The sequence below is a fragment of the Sebastes fasciatus genome, chromosome 15, assembly GCF_043250625.1.
Source record: "Sebastes fasciatus isolate fSebFas1 chromosome 15, fSebFas1.pri, whole genome shotgun sequence".
NCBI classification, from domain to species: domain Eukaryota; kingdom Metazoa; phylum Chordata; class Actinopteri; order Perciformes; family Sebastidae; genus Sebastes; species Sebastes fasciatus.
In genome coordinates, this window is record NC_133809.1 from 7,426,261 (window position 1) to 7,442,748 (window position 16,488).

Here is a 16,488-nt window from a genome sequence, read left to right on the forward strand (position 1 = left end):
TGTGCACAGTGTACTACATGGAAGTGTATGAATGGAAGTATCCCAATTGATACACAGCAATTATTACAAAGTAAAAAGTAGCAGTGCCTGCTCTCCTCCATCAGTCCCTCTTTTAGCCCACTCTTATATAAATCCCTCAGGTGTCTGTATCCATTATCTCCTCTCTTTTTACCTTTCATCTGGACAAAGTCCAGCTGGTGGATGGTCTGCAGGAGGGGTCCGCTGTCCAGAGTGAGGTCGAAGTCGCTGGTCATCCTGGGGGTGAGCGTTCCCTTCCCCCACTGGCCCTCCGTCATGTGGACCCTCCGGATCAAAGCATCGGAGATCTGAGGACAACAAATGAATTACACTATTAAAACTCTCACTGTTACCTACCAATAACAAATACTGTTGTGTGTTCACAGATGTATGTCTATGTTTGCAGCATCCTCTACTTAAACAACATATACATTTTGTATTTTAATTTGTGTAGTTTCAGTTCAGATGTGGAACAAAGCCACCAAAAAACTTGAACAGGGAAATAAAGGCAGGTCAGCTGAAGATGCAAAGATGTGAAATATGTTTGCAGGGAGGAAAACAATTCAACATATAAAAAGAATAATATGTAGTTGGGTTCAAAAGGAGCTGTTTTTACAAAGAAAGCCAATTCTCTTAAATGCCTTTTCTGAGAAAACTTCCAAGGAAATTATCTAGAAATTATTGTTTAATCCGTTAAAGAAAATGTTAAAATAAACACCAAACTTGTATTTCCCCTATAAACATCTCACCATAATGGGTAAAAATCATTTTGGACCATGCTGAAAAGATGGTAAATAACTTCAATTTCATTCTAAAAGGTCTCCTCACATAGTCAACACTTCTATCAAGCACATACATTTATAACCTGTGATACTGTGTTTGCTCATCATCTCATCACATTCAGCTCTTCAGTCACAAAAACAAAACACTGAAGGGTTTTTAGCCATAACACTGTTGAACTTAAATCAAAGATGTCAAACAGTGTTTGATTTTAACAAGGTGAAATTGCTCAGCAAAGGCAGTGAAAACATCTCCTGGCAACAAACAAACAAAATCAGTTTTGATTGTAATTATTTTTCACCTTGAAGTAAAGTCAACTTTATCTAAAATGACTGCGTCTGAGTCATATTCTCAGCTAGTAATTTACTGCTTTTCAGGAGGAATTTCTCTTTTTGAAATATACGTTTTTTCTTCCGTAGAAAAATGTCACTAAAGTTACCGCTACAAGTAGTGAAATGGGAGAAAATTGCAGCTTTAAAAGCATAAAGTTAACAATAGATTGTCACCACTTTACATCAAGTTTTCTGGGAGTTTGTTTCAGAAATGTGACACTTAAAAACTGTGTGAATGTTTCTTCTTGGTGTTTAGTTTTGACTGCGGGCACAGTAAGTGTGCCTGTCCGTCTGGATGGTTCATTAAGGAGCAGCACATCAGAAATATGTTTTGGCCCTAAACCATTTAGTGATTTATAAACCAGTAAAATAAACATAATAGATAACAGTAGAATTTTAAAGTCAGTTCAGTAGCCAGGTTTCCATCCAAATGTATCGCTTCATTTATACAGAATTTAATTTTTAGAGAAGATACAAAAGAAAATGCAAACGAATGCTTGTTTGCATCCACTACCGTTATGTGATTATTTGGAGTTGGTTCGTTGAGATAAGCAGAAGGAAAACCTTTGCACGCTGTCACATTTTGTTTTATTTATAGACCAACTTTTCCACCTCAGCCAAGCGTAAAAACATTTTGCAATATTTCAAGATTGTTTTTCGAATTTCCGGCGTTTCCGATTAGGTTTTTTTCAAATTGAAAATGCGCATCTAAGATGTTGAACAGAAGAGGCCCGAGAATGGAGCCTTGGGGACTATACAAAACTGCATTAATTTTCTTGATTTCTTTTCAAATCTTTGACATTATTTTGTGATTTCATGGATGATCTTACTTCTTCAGGACATAAAATTATTCAAATATAACAATAGCAAGGGAACTCATCTTTGGTTGAGCTGGTCACGACTCGTAGACGTATGCAAACAGTGATGAGGGGTCGTAAGTAAACATTGCTTCGTTTTAAGGGGTCACGAGCCAAAAATGTTTGGAACTGGTGCTCTAGGAAACATTTTGCATTCTGCTCCACTTCATTAATGTAACTTGGGATATGAAAACAGAGACTTGTTGTGCATCTTACCTGCAGGAATCCACTGGGGTCATTCTCCTTGATGACCTCCAGGCAGTACTCCATCAGCCCCGTGGTCTGACGCAGCTTCACCGTACAGTGGGAGATCTGATCCCGGACCACCTGGGAAAAGAGGAGTAAAAAGAAAAAAGAGGGATGACGGAAGAGAAGAGAAGCAACAGCCACGAGGGAATCAAGTTTTGCATGTATAATACAACAACAACAACAAACATACAGAGGATAATCATATGTTAATCATCACCCTTTTCATGTAATCACTCTGGAGTGGAACATGAATAAAATGCACAGAGAGGGTTTAATAAAGTGTGCGAGTGCTGTAAATAGGTGTAAATAGGGACGAAAAGAAGAGGAAAGACTGGAGATGCATTGAAATTAAATAAGCAGAAGGTGGCAGAAATGTGGATAAATGAGGGAAGAAGAGAGACAAAGGAGAGTAGAGGAGAGGAAGATGGATGCAGAGAGCTTAAGACAAGAAAATATGGCGACATTGAAAGGAAGAAGGACAGGGAAAGAGAAGAGGGAGGAGGATGGATGGAGGACACAGATTAAACAAGGTCGTTAATGGACGAAGAGCAGCAGGAATACCAATAATGAGATTAGCAGCACGATTGTCAAAGTGATTGATTGACTAATTTTTTCCTCCTGAGACTCGCACACAGATTGAGGGAGGAAGAGGAGGCTGAAGGGACGTCGGCGAGCGATCCTGTTATTGACGTTAACGGAAGGAAAGTGACATTTTGTTCTCACACGTGTGAACGGTCGTCAGCATCACCGGTTACATCAGCGGTGAGAAGAGACTGCAGGAAATATTTTTCTGACTTTCGGAGCAGCTAGAATCAAAACATGTTTACGTTTTTGAATAGATTTCTACCTCAGAAAAACACAGAAAAATCAGTCCTTTAATCAGTTTTCATTGCACCCCTCCTCATATTCATAATTGATCCTCCCATATCATGATCTGAATACAAAGGAGCACTTTTAAATCAATAAGATAAACCCTCCTTATCACACATACAACAAGTTCATTGATTTGATGTGATATCTGATAGACCTGGGAGATTCCCTCTCCGCCGCTGACACTACTGATGTCCACCGAGCCTCCTCGCAACAGTGTGAAATAAACGGAGGTGCTGGACCGAGGGTTGCTAGGTAACAGAAACTTCGCCGTTGCTATCTGAGGGGCTCCAAGGCTGAACGGAGAGGAAAATCCTTTCTGCAGACCGACAGTATACATGAAGATGATTTACTGATGACTGCAGTCACAGCGCATCAATATGCAAATATTGTACCACTGACACATGACAAACGGTCAAGACTTTCATATTATTCAGAATACAGTATGTAGCATTAGTGTACGCTTTAAAGGAGCAGTGTGTAACATTTAGGGGAATTTATTGGCAGAAATGGAATACAATATTAATAAGTATGTTTTCTTTAGTGTATAATCACCTGATAAGATGAATTGTGTTTTCGTTACCTTAGAATGAGCCGGTTATATCTACATAAGGAGTGGATTCTCTTCACGGAGCCGGCCGCCATGTGTCTACTGTAGCCCAGAACGGACAAACCAGCTCTAGATACGGCCATTTGTGTTTTCACGTTTTTGCGTCGGCCACCGTAGTTCTCCTACACGCTTGGCACCACACAGGAGAAATCTCAGTGGGTGTAATCTGCAAACTCACTGCTAGATGCTGTCCCAGTGTTGTCAAAAAATATCGTAATACATATCGATACTGAATATTTGAAACGGTTTTAATACTCATTTTCTGCGGTATCGATACACGGCTACCAGGTGAACTTTCTGCTCTCTCTTCTCTCCGACAGCGAGTTGACACACACACACACACACACACACACACACACACACACACACACACACACACACACACACACACTGCTATTTATCTTTTATTAAAAATGTGAAATTTTATGCCCTTGATGTTGTGTCAATGATTCCCCGTGGTGTCGAAAATGGTATCGAATATTGATATTTTTCAAGGTGTTGTATCGAAGTTAGAAATTCCAGCATCGTGACAACACTACTACACACTGCACCTTTAACATAGCCCCCTCTCAAGGCTGTGATCAGAGCATACAAGAAGATGTCCTCTGAATTGCATCATATATTATAATATATTGTTTTTTTTCTTGGGAAACCATTAACAGCAGCGATAACCAGATCTGAATGGCATTTTTTTGACTGCTACAGTAAAATAAATACCTGACAAATCAATGTGCTTTACAACTTTTGACACAAAAATCGAATATTTTTATAAATCAGTCCTGCATACTGTCCAAATCAACACACAACACCACAGATATTAAAGGCATAATTATCTCAACATCCATCTAAGTTTCTATTGGTTGACAAATCTCTATTTTCTCCTATGCTGTATGTCGTCATATCACCCTTCCCTTACATGAAGCAAAGCGTGAAAATATGCCATTGATTGTGGTCAAAATGACAGCATCATCTTCAGGCTCAGATCAGTGTTTTAATCTCTTAATATCCATATGTTATATTGTTAAGACTGCACCATGCATGTTTGGTTTGCTTCATTCAAACCTCAGAAAACTGAAAACTTCTGCTCCCAATCTGGTTTGTTTGGGCAGCTGAAAACAATTTGAAGTGACCGCAGGCGCCTTTGAACAAACTGCACGGAGACACTTGAAAATACCGATTTTTAGCTCTGAACCACTAAAGACCATCTCGTCTCCTCCTCTTCAGCTGTTTTCTTATCTGCTGCAAACACCAGGGAAGGTAAATGTATCTGCAAATAAGTCAATCATGTTTAGCTGAAGTTACAGAGTCTGGATATGTTGTTTTGACCTCCTTCACTCTGACAGAATATCTGCAGTAAGATGCTGCAGAAATGACTGAATGTTTGCAGACAGCAAGAACTGAAATGAACCAAATAGAAAAATGCAACTTCTCCTCCAAGGTTCAGACCAAATTAAACAAATTACAGGTCTGACTGCACTCTAAGAGGATTAAATATTAACTGCAAATAGAATATTTTCAAGTAAATAAATATTAACAGAGACGCAGCTAATCATATTCTAATTATTCCCCGTTTTAGTGCAGTAATCAATCAGCCAGAGGAGCACCGTGGTTAACCTCTCTTGCCATACAGTGAGGAGAGCGCTGATGATTCGGTCTATATTTCTCTGGCTGGGGGCCAAAACCCTCCCTGCTGTGTCAAGCCTGGAACATCCACACCCCTGCAGTGGCCTGGCAGCGCTCCAGGAAGAGTTTCTCACTGCTGTCGCCGCCTGTTTAACAATCAGAGTCGCTGTCACTCCTCCGCACGCAGCTGGAATCACAATCTCTTAATTCATACAGGACAATACATGTGGGGGAATTTTGCTAGACAACTTTTATCGTGCTCCTTCCTTTTCCGTTTTCTCTCGCAGACTCGACACTCTCTGCGTACTGAACAGCTTCTCTCAGCATTCCCGTCATCTTCCCCGAAATCTGCTGTAAATCAGCTTCAGATAGAAAAAGCTGCCGCCGGCAACACCGCTCTGCCGGCTGATCAGCGGATAATCAGCGTAAGGAAGATTCATTCACCTGAATCTAACACAAAACGAAGGGACAGCAGCAGCTTGATGTGGGAGGAAATTAAGCATCCAGAAAGAGAAGAGATGTGGGAGGAATGAATTAAGAGAGAGAGAGAGGGGTGAGTGCAGGACAGTGTGGAGGGCATATCGGGCTGTGTAAAGTGGGCCACAGTTTCTGCAGCAGCAGAGATGAACGGGGCTCACGGGGGGGGAAACAAACTCTGTCCTCTCGTGACATATGTGGCTGCCATGGTGATTAAACACATCTTCACAGAGTCACAGCAGCTCGACAGCGCTGCTAAAACAATCCCAAACAATGACAGGGCAGAATTAATGCAAACTGATGCTCAGAACGCTGAAAACATACTTTACATTACGGTTATTATTCATGTTTGGAACAGCAGCTCTGCATCCAAGGACTCAGGTGAGAAATGTATTCTCTTGCTCATTAAAACATGGTACTACTCTTGTTCAGTGGGCAACTCCAGGGTCTGAAAAAAGCATTAAACTCGCATTTTTTTCTAATAGCCAGCAGGGGGCGACTCTAATCTTCCGACCACTTTACACTAAATAGCAACATTTAACCCTAAATAGCAACATTTAACCCATTCATAGTGCCATACTGCTCATCAGGAGTTATCTAATGGTCCTTTACACACTCCAATGGCAGGGGCAATTTGGGGTTCAGTATCATGCCCATGGACATCCAGACCGGAGGAGTCGGAGTCAGAAGTCAGAGTTTATACGGAGTCAAAGTTCCCAGACTTACTTGTTTATTCTTCAACTCATTATTAGATTAAAACTACCTCTTTCTACCAGTAGTGGGGCTTGAACCCACAAGGACAATGTCCATTGGATCTTAAGTCCAACAACTTAACCACTCCGCCATCCTGGTACATAACTAGTGAGTCTAGGAAGTGAAGTCAATGCTGAAGTGCCTTAAATTTGCATTCTATCTAATTGCCAGCAGGGGGCGACTCCTCTGGTTGCAAAAAAAGTCTGATTGTATAGAAGTCTATGAGAAAATGAGCCTACTTCTCACTTGATTTATTACCTCAGTAAACATTGTAAACATGAGTTTATGGTCTCAATCGCTAGTTTCAAGTCTTCTTCAATACAGCATGATGTTCATTTAGTAAATGATGGTCCCATTTAGAGTCAAATAGACCATAAAGCAGGGGATGCTTTGGGGCGTGGCTACCTTGTGATTGACAGGTCGCTACCATGGCTGAGAGTTGTTCGTGTTTTCGTCTTACAACTTTAAGCCTTTCACAGTGTGTTTTCAGTTCATGAAAGTTAATTATAACAGTTTGGTCGCCTAAAAATGTCTTATTCAGCGCTCAGTTGTACTTAGCTCCACCCTCTCATGTCACTCCTGGTTGCAAATAACCAAGATGGCGACGGCCAAAATGCTGAACACGATGCTTCAAAACTGTAGACCACAAACTAATGTATGACATCATGGTTATAAAAGGAGCTGCTAACATAACTTGACAACAGATTTTAAAATGAAATTTCTTTTTTTTAAATCTACAGTAACTGTATTGTTTTGGCCACTTGGGGGCAGTGGAAATAAGCTGTAAACACAACAATGACATATTATCAACACAATAAAGTTGATATGGCAAAATTGTTAGCAAAACAGCGGTTTATTTACGCGTCCAGCAGATACTGAGCAACATTATCTTTCATTTGGAGTCGTGTCTCTGTCCACTTGATGAATGTAAATCCAATTTTAGCTCTGTTTTTGGTCTCCACCAGCTCATGAGGGAAATATCTGTCTCTTTAGCTGCAAAATGCTCCACCATGTTCACCATCTAGTGTCTAACTGTGTGTCTGTTTACCATTTAATGCTGAGCAGGTAGTGTTCAGTGGGTCTGTAGAGCTTTTTCACTGAAAACAACACTATGAGAGAAAGTGAACCAAAATAAAAAACAAAATAATAGATTAAACTCGTGCACCGGCACTAACTACAACCAAACAAGGCAGGATATTATCCAGTATCTCATCCGCTGCACATATTGTACTGCGAGCGAGTCTGCAGGACCGGCTGCTTTGCTGCCTCCTTGTGTTATAAATTACCTCCTTCTATCTGTTTCTGTTGTAATTATTAGGCCACTGCGGCACTTTTGGCCTTGTGAGATGCTGTGGCTGCAGTCTCCTAACCTAACCTGTCCCTCTACAGCAGCAGCAGCAGCACAGCCTGCTGTAGTCAGTCAGGACCCTGGCAGGAAATACATGACAGGCTGACATTATGGAAGTGCATGAAGATGATTTAATGATACTGACAGGGAGAGGGAAGTGAAGGAGAAGGGAAAGGGATGGAGGCAGAAGAGGAGAGGATGAAAGGAGGTTGAGGAAAGGGGGAATAGTAAGATGAGGAGGAAGACAAAAAGAAGTACAAGAGGGATTATGATGGGAAACGTTAAATCAAACTGTTACAAGATGAAAGTAAGATGAATAAAGGGATTAAAATCACTTCCTGTACGTTCCACGCTGCAGTGACGGTCAGAGAAAGTGACAAGCGACACTTCCAACAACACTCAGCTGTCAGTGAGGATGGAGGCGTTTCCTGCTCGCCATTAATGTGTCTCTTACTCTCACGGACGCACAGAAAATGCAACGGAAAGATGAGCTTCACTTCCTTGATGCAATCAATGGTAAAAAGGAGTATAGGGGTCAAAATGACAGATATGTCAGGGCTATTTTCATTATTGACTGATCTGTCAGTTGTTTTTCCAATTCATTTTTTTAATCGTTTACTCCATATAATGTCAGAAAATGCTTATTTAGTGCGACCAAAACCCCAATACAGTCAATTTAAAATAATATAATTGAAAAAAATAAGCAAATTTGCACATTTTAGCAGCTGGAACTAAAGATTGTTTTGCATTTTTAACTCAAAAATAAAAGGCTAAAATGATTTGAGCTGAAAAGTTTTTATATTTTGGGGTTTTGAACTGTTCGTTTGGAAAAAACAGGACGTTTGAAGACGTCACCTTGGACTCCAGGACACTGGGATGGACACTGTTTATTATTTTATCACATTTTTTGGACTAAATGATTAATTATTAATCGATGATGTAGTTGCAGCCTTAAAAAAGTTTTCTGCGGATGGACAGAAAGTTGATTCCTCGACCAAGTACTTTACAAAGAAAGCACAAAGATACTGATGAATAATCCCCCGATACTGAACTCAGCAGCAGTCTTAATATTTCATGTTCATCGTCTCCGCTGCAGATCCCACTGCAGCCATAAAAACTGTTGTTCACAGCGAGAGAATTAATCATTCGATATTTGCCTCCAGTGTTTTTTTTATATTTCCTGAGTTCATCTCTGTACAGTCCAAACTGTTCCCCATGTTTGAGTGCTTGAGAGAGGAGGACCCCAGAGAGCAGGGATACCCCGGAGCAACACAGCTTAGTCAGATGACGAGGAGTCAACAGGGAGGTCAACAAATGACTACAGTGGAAATAAAAATAGCCTCATTGCAGCTGTGCTCATTAAACAAGCCGGGCTGGATGTCCAGAGGACGAAGCATCCGGTGGCAGAAGATGCAGATTGTCTTAGTTTCTGATTCACTTTGTGTTTCTCTAATCAGCCCTCGGAAGAATTCCTCATCAGTTCACTGCTGACTCCGTGAGCTCGGATCTCCCAGATGAAATACAGTGAAAGGGACTGACAGCGGTTTGATCATATTTAATAATTCTCCTCATTAAAGCGCTACACTGGTTCTTAGCTTAGCCTGGCTCTGTCCAAAGGTAACAAAATCTGCCTACCAACATCTCTAAAGCTCACTACTTATTAACATTTCATTATTTTGTTTGTGTAATCAATACAAAAAACAGGAGGAGTCTCGCCACTGTGAGGTTGCTAGCCAACCAATAGAGACTCCAGGAAGTCACTTGGAGGCATTTGAGGTGAGCTCCTGTTCATTCCTATGAGAGTTTCTCAGTGGTGCATGAAGCCAAAATGGCTCGACTGCTGAGTTATGAAGTACCCGGATCTTGCGGCGATCTCCCGCATCCATTGGGCCCATAGAGCAGGCGCAGTAGCGTTTCCTTTAACCCCGTCTCAAAACCCTCGGTCCAGCCTAAAGCTTATTGAAAGAGGCTGGGACTTGAGCTATGGGGTATGACACCTGCGCAGTGTAACTGGAGCTGCGGTCGTGCGTTACTATTGGCTCGATTTCGGCGAGTGCAAACTGTGCATGTGTCGTACTCCAATAATATGACTCGATAATGACGCGTGACATCTCCTCTTTTCACCCTCCTCGGTCCAGCCTCGGTCTCATTCAAATGAACAGGAGCACAAAAACAACAATTAGTGCATTTTACAACTTTTAGGACCTAATCATTTAAATAAGGGCTATTCAAGTGTTCGTACTGGGGGAAAAAAATATCCGCTGGTTTACAGACGTCTCTTTCCCGATGTAAGTCTATGGGAAAAGTCTTTTGGGGCCCAATGGCATTACGTGACGGACATGGAAGTTGAATTTCCACGGTTTGGCCACTACGAATATTTGCTTCAAAGCCTGACGCTCTTCCTGGGGGCTTGGTCTGGCCAAGAAATAATCCGGCACATATCCCCCCATAAAACCACAACTTGTTTTTACATTTCAGCAAGATAACGTGTTAATTAGTTAGCCTTAGAGGCTAGCTGTATCCCTCTGCTCCAGTCTTGATGCTAAGCTAAGCGTCTCCTGGCTGTAGCTTCATATGGACATGATGAGATGTATCAATCCTCTGAACTAATGCTTTGTAAGAAGGCTATTAAGTAAGTGTATTACCCTAAACATCAAAACATCAAACTACTCCCTCAAAGACTCTTACTGTTGGTGCATTCAAGTGCTTGTGGAAAGCTCAGACATCTGAGACTTCGGAGTCTGATCAAACTTTATAATGGAAGAACTCCTCCTGAACAAACAGTCCCTCCTCTTTGTGGCAAACTTTTATCAAGAAGCCTGTAAAAAGTTCACTGTGATGGATTATTAATCAAACAAGCTTCATGTCTTTGTAATTTGATTTCCATATCTTACTGACATTAAAGTGAGAGATATGTCTGTCTGTCTGAAAGGAGGAAAATCAGTCAAAAATATATTTGGAAAATTTCTGCCAGTAAAAGATAAAGTTAAATCAGCTACGAAGAGGGCTGTAGTAGTTACAAATGAGGACAGCGAGGTCGTGTCCTCAATATTATGTTTTTACATTCGACTGTTGCTCATAAATATAACACATAAAGGGATTTTAAGGCTGATCCTGATGGTTTTTTTAAGACTAAAAAATTAGGGCTATCAATCGATTAAAATATTTAATTGATTGACGCATGATTGTCCATAGTTAATCGCGATTAATCGCAAATTAATAACACATTTTTATCCATTCAAAATTAACCTTAAAGGGAAATTTGTCAAGTATTTAATACTCTTATCAACATGGGAGTGGGCAAATATGCTGCTTTATGCAAATGTATGTATATATTTATTATTGGAAATCAATTAACGACACAACACAATGACAAAGTTGTCCAGAAACCCTCACAGGTACTGCATTTAGCATAAAAAAATATATGCTCAAATCATAACATGGCAAACTGCAGCCCAACAGACAACAACAGCTGTCAGTGTGTCAGTGTGCTGACTTGACTATGACTTGCCCCCAAACGGCATGTGATTATCATAAAGTGGGCATGTCTGTAAAGGGGAGACTCATGGGTACCCATCTTGAGGTCAGAGGTCAAGGGACCCCTTTAAACATGGCCATGCCAGCTTTTCTTCGCCACAATTTAGCGTAACTTTGCGACTTCGCGACAAGCTAGTTTGACATGGTTGGTATCAATGGATTCCTGAGGTTTTCTAGTTTCATATGATGTCAGTATCTTCTCTCTAGCTTAGAACCTAAAAATCACAAGTTACATTAATGCGTTAAAAAAATGAGTGGCGTCAAAACTAATTTGCGTTAATGCTTTATCAGAAACAATATTTAAATTTTATTGTTTTTCCACAAGAAATTGTCCAAATATAAAAAGAGATTAAGTATCAGGTCCCCCAGAAAAGCTTCTTGGTGGTTTGCCTTGGCTATAATAAATTCCAAAGCACCACTGTATGTACTGGATGTTTGGGTAAAGGAGCTTTTGTAACTCGCTCAGTGTGACAAACTGCAGTAAAACCACCTTCCTCCTCTGCCGTCTCTCTGAATAAACACGAGGGTCAGTCCTCCTGAAGCGCAGCACAAAAAGGAACCTGACTCATGTTATTAAGGACTACTTCTCTCGCCTCCACAGCTTCAAACAACAAGCGCAACACGTCCCAGTCACCATGGCGACCGGGCATTGCCGTCAGGACCAGCGGAGAGCAGCAGGAAGCTCTGTAGGAGATGCCAAGTCAGCGGCAGCAGTTTAAATTGTTGTTAATTGAATTTATGTGTTTATGGTTTCCCCTCATAAAAGGAGCTCAGTGTGACTGAATCAGCAGGATTAATCAGGACACTTCATTAGTTTCTTTAATTGGACACGTATAAAATGCAGAGCTGGCATTTTGTTTTATGCAACAATCTGTGTTTTATATTAATAAATTCTATGTGAGATGCTGGAGAATACACAAAGGGATGCATTAACACCAGGAGACATACATGTGTCTCATTCAATTAGCAGGATGACTTCCGCCACCGAGCCACATGGTAATGAAGCAGAAAGCGTCCCATTGACCGGCCGTGTCAGAGGGGCTCCAATTACTGGAGGGGCTCTCCAGAAAACGTCCTCCCATCCCCCCTTTACTCCGGCTGATATCTACCTCAGATGATCCACGCTGCCCTCCAGGAGCAGATGAGAAACACAGAACATGTGAAACCGAGAGTTTCTTGCATCACCGGCTCTGTGGGAAACTCCTATGATGGCGGCAGTGTCCCCGAGCGAGTGAGTGAGTGAGTGAGCAGCACAGTAAAAAGAATATCAGATCTGTCGTGGAGAAATGTGTCTTTCTGCCATTAACATTCAGTGAACGACACATGGAGGCGCCGATCTGCTGGCTGACAGGAGGGATCACATCTGCGCTGAGATACATTAACATTTCTCCCTCTTGGAGGTGTGAACCAATAACACACATTAAACATCCATCACTTAACAGCCAATCAATCATTAGCGGAGCAGATTTTGCATTTTAAGCGTGCACAATGGAGCCAGAAACTACTGAAGGCTCTGCAACTCTGCAGTTTCTGAACCTGCAGTTCCAGTCCAGCCAGCAACACCAATAAAAGCAGCAACAGTTTAGAGCTGCAGCTGTTAACATGTCGCAGCGTGTTACATCTGCAGGCAAAAAAATAAGTAATGGCTGCTGTAATTTTGACATTTGTGACACTGCAGGTGATGAGTGTAACAGTTTGCAGTGTTTGTAGCTGCTGTGAGAGTGACAGGTTTTATATATACGGGTTTGGTTGACTGGAGCATATTTGCAGCGTAAGACTCACTGCTCAGAGTGTCATGAGTCGTGTTTCCATTCAATTGTCAAGTGAATTTTAAGCAAACTTGAAATGAAATGTGAATAAGGAGAGTTTCCAGCATCTGGTTTGGAGCAAATAAATTCAGATACAGCCTAGTTTGGTCAGAAGTTGGCGCTACAGGCTACGCATGGCTGTAATCCGCCAGTAAAAAGAGTAGAAGAAGTAGAGGTTGCAAACTGGAAACAAAACAAGTCGGTTTGGTCATACATCTAACCATCTGTGAGAGAATAACGGAGAGAGATCTTCAGGAACTTGTTTCAATTGGGCAAGTTGTTCTTTCTTGTCAGCTAGTATTGGCCATGTTTCATGTTGACCGGGGACTAAAACAAGCATTCACACATTGTGGGAATACCCGGGAAGAAGGCAATAGCAGAAACATCTCATCAGTCATGTGAGTTAAATGTTCAATATGCCAGAATTTATTCGGCAAAGGCGTTTCCATATCCCATGAAGCGCATCGACTCTTTTTCGACAAAGGCAGAAGCTACCTCAAGCTACCTTGCATTAAAGCCCAATTCAGACATGTTTAAAAAGAAAAAATCTAAGAGAAATTAATTTATAAACCTCTCAAAAGAAAATATAAACCTCAAAAACACGCAAAGAGGGACAGGTCCTCCTTGGAGAGAATTATACGTGCATGAAATGAAAATGAGTTTTTCAGTTTGTGAGTGATTTATGAGCCACTTCCATAAAATGCCTCACATCTAAATCTTTCATATATGGAGAAAATGTGTGTGAGTGTACAGTATGAGTGTGTTCACATGTTGCCGTTCACAAGCTGCGCTTCTCAAACCACCTACACGTGTGAAACCTTGATTCTACAGAGCGTCCAAGCGTGAAATTGGATGCTGTACAGCACAAATGTATCTCTCCCTCCTCCTCCTCCTCCTCCTCCTCCTCCTGTCCTGTTGACTCCATCTCTCTGTTATGTCGCCCGTTCAACGTGTTGAAGATGGTGTAAAGACAAATGTGGCACTTTATGTCTCTGAAATCAGTGGAATCGAGTTTATGCGAAATCTAAAAAAATGTGCATTTGTAGGTTGTTTAATTCTGTGTTGATGAATGTTAAACCTGCAATGAGCTGCAGAAACAGCTTAAATAATTTACATTTGATAATAATACATTTGACACTACAGCCAACCATTAACATTTAGATTAATTTCCGTCCTTCCAGCCAGCAATTGCTTTCAGTTCAGTAGAGCCAGCCTGGTAGTGATTTCCTTACCAATCGAGAGGCCACCATTTGGTTAAAAACCTTGCCTGAAATACCTAATTCATCACAACTATTTCTGCATTTATTTGTGCAAAGTCGTGTTATGGACTGTTCCACTTCTCAAACAGGAAGCGTTTAATGCAAAAACAGAAATATTCACGTTACACTTGTGCATATTTTTTACCGTCCTGGTCAGATTTTGCAACAATACGCTGCATCTTGTGAATGAACACACCACCTCATATATTATTGAGATGTCTATTTTGTTTGTCTGCTCACGCTCACTCACCTTCAGCTTGTGTTCGTGCTCTTTGTTGACTCGTGAAAGCAGCTGGGCTTTACGTCGGTTCAGGGCGTCGATGAGGGCGTCGCACTGCGCCACCAAACAGGCCTCAAACTCCACTCCGTTCTCCTGCAACACAACAGACAAAGGCTGAAAGGAATAACGCATCGTAAAAAAAAAAAAAAAAAATAAACAGTAGAAACTTACAATTGAAAATATACAATATACAAAACCAAAAGCAGAGGAGATACTGATGATCTAATCCAATTTAATAGCAGGATGAACACTGAAATATATAGAGATAATAAGACTCATAGTACTCGTAGGGCTGGGTGATATGGCCAAAATCTTCTATCCCGATATAGGTAATTTTATATCTCGATACAATTAACACTCACCGGCCACTTTATTAGGCACACCTGTTCAATGGCTTGTTAACACAAATAGCTAATCAGCCAATCACATGTCAGCAACTCAATGCATTTAGGCATCTAGACGTGGTGAAGACGACTTGCTGAAGTTCAAACCGAGCATCAGAATGGGGAAGAAAGGGGATTGAAGTGACTTTGAACGTGGCATGGTTGTTGGTGCCAGACGGGCTGGTCTGAGTATTTAAAAAACTGCTGATCTACTGGGATTTTCATGCACAACCATCTCTAGGGTTTACAGAGAATGGTCCGAAAAAGAGAAAATATCCAGTGAGCGGCAGTTGTGTGGACGGAAATGCCTTGTTGATGTCAGAGGTCAGAGGAGAATGGGCAGAGTGGTTGGAGATGATAGAAAGGCAACAGTAACTCAAATAACCACTCGTTACAACCAAGGTATGCAGAATACCATCTCTGAACGCACAACATGTCAAACCTTGAAGCAGATGGGCTACAGCAGCAGAAGACCACCCGGTACTAGCAAGGTGTACCTAATAAAGTGGCCGGTGAGTGTATATTAAGCAATGTAACTGTCGTTTATTGTGTCGTCATTGTGAATAATCATGATATTTCGATATATGATTTCATCTGGATATGATTTTGTTGAAAGATGATAAATTATCATGTAAGGGATAATGTACAGCGAGCCGGTCATTGTTGTGAAATAAACCCCGACAGGACGATGCGGCACCCCGACGCGATGCAGAGGTGTCTTGCATCACCCTGAAGGGGTTTATTTCACAACAATCACCGGCTAGCTGTACATTATCCCGCTTATTACACGGCTACTTACTTAAGAAATCAATAATTTGACACAAAAACGGTCCGCCAGAGTCGTACATCAGAAGTTGCGCCCATAGCAACGGTCTGTTATACATAGCAACGGCCTGCTATAAAGAAATAGTTGACCAAAAAATCCGAAACAAGTTTTCAACAAAGTGGTGTAATAAACTGTATTATTGCTCAGCCCTGAGTACTCGTCATGTTTCCTTTGAGAACAGTTCTTTTAAAAATGCATCTTCATTCACACGTCTCCTCCAGTAGCTCGCCATCGTACGAGGTGGGTGGATAAAATCATCATGAAGCATCAGCACCATGAGATGACTGACTACAATTACGCCTAGAAGAATTTGTTTTCTCACATCCCAAATTTCCACTCCTCCTCCTTCGCCTCCTCTCCTCTCCAGCATCTCCCACCTTGATGGGTCTCCCTGGAGCGCCATCTGACTGTGTGACGATAATCAACGGGGGCATCTAATCCCACCTTCCTCCTCTAATCGACCTCTTAAGCCGACCAC

General features: G+C 41.3%; 1 protein-coding gene across 4 annotated transcripts in view; it reads right to left on the reverse strand.

The window, feature by feature from the left end:
- The window catches only part of trim9 (tripartite motif containing 9), a 49,993-nt gene that overhangs the window by 16,048 nt on the left and 17,457 nt on the right, over positions 1-16,488 (reverse strand). For 2 of the 4 annotated variants that reach the window (XM_074661779.1, XM_074661777.1), the window contains exons 3-5: positions 14,772-14,915; positions 2,204-2,314; positions 173-326 (exon numbers count right to left, since the gene is read on the reverse strand). In XM_074661779.1, coding sequence (XP_074517880.1) covers positions 173-326; positions 2,204-2,314; positions 14,772-14,915 — 409 coding nt within the window. The remainder of the gene's footprint in view (positions 1-172; positions 327-2,203; positions 2,315-14,771; positions 14,916-16,488) is intronic. The other 2 variants (XM_074609658.1, XM_074661778.1) reach the window with 1 other exon arrangement.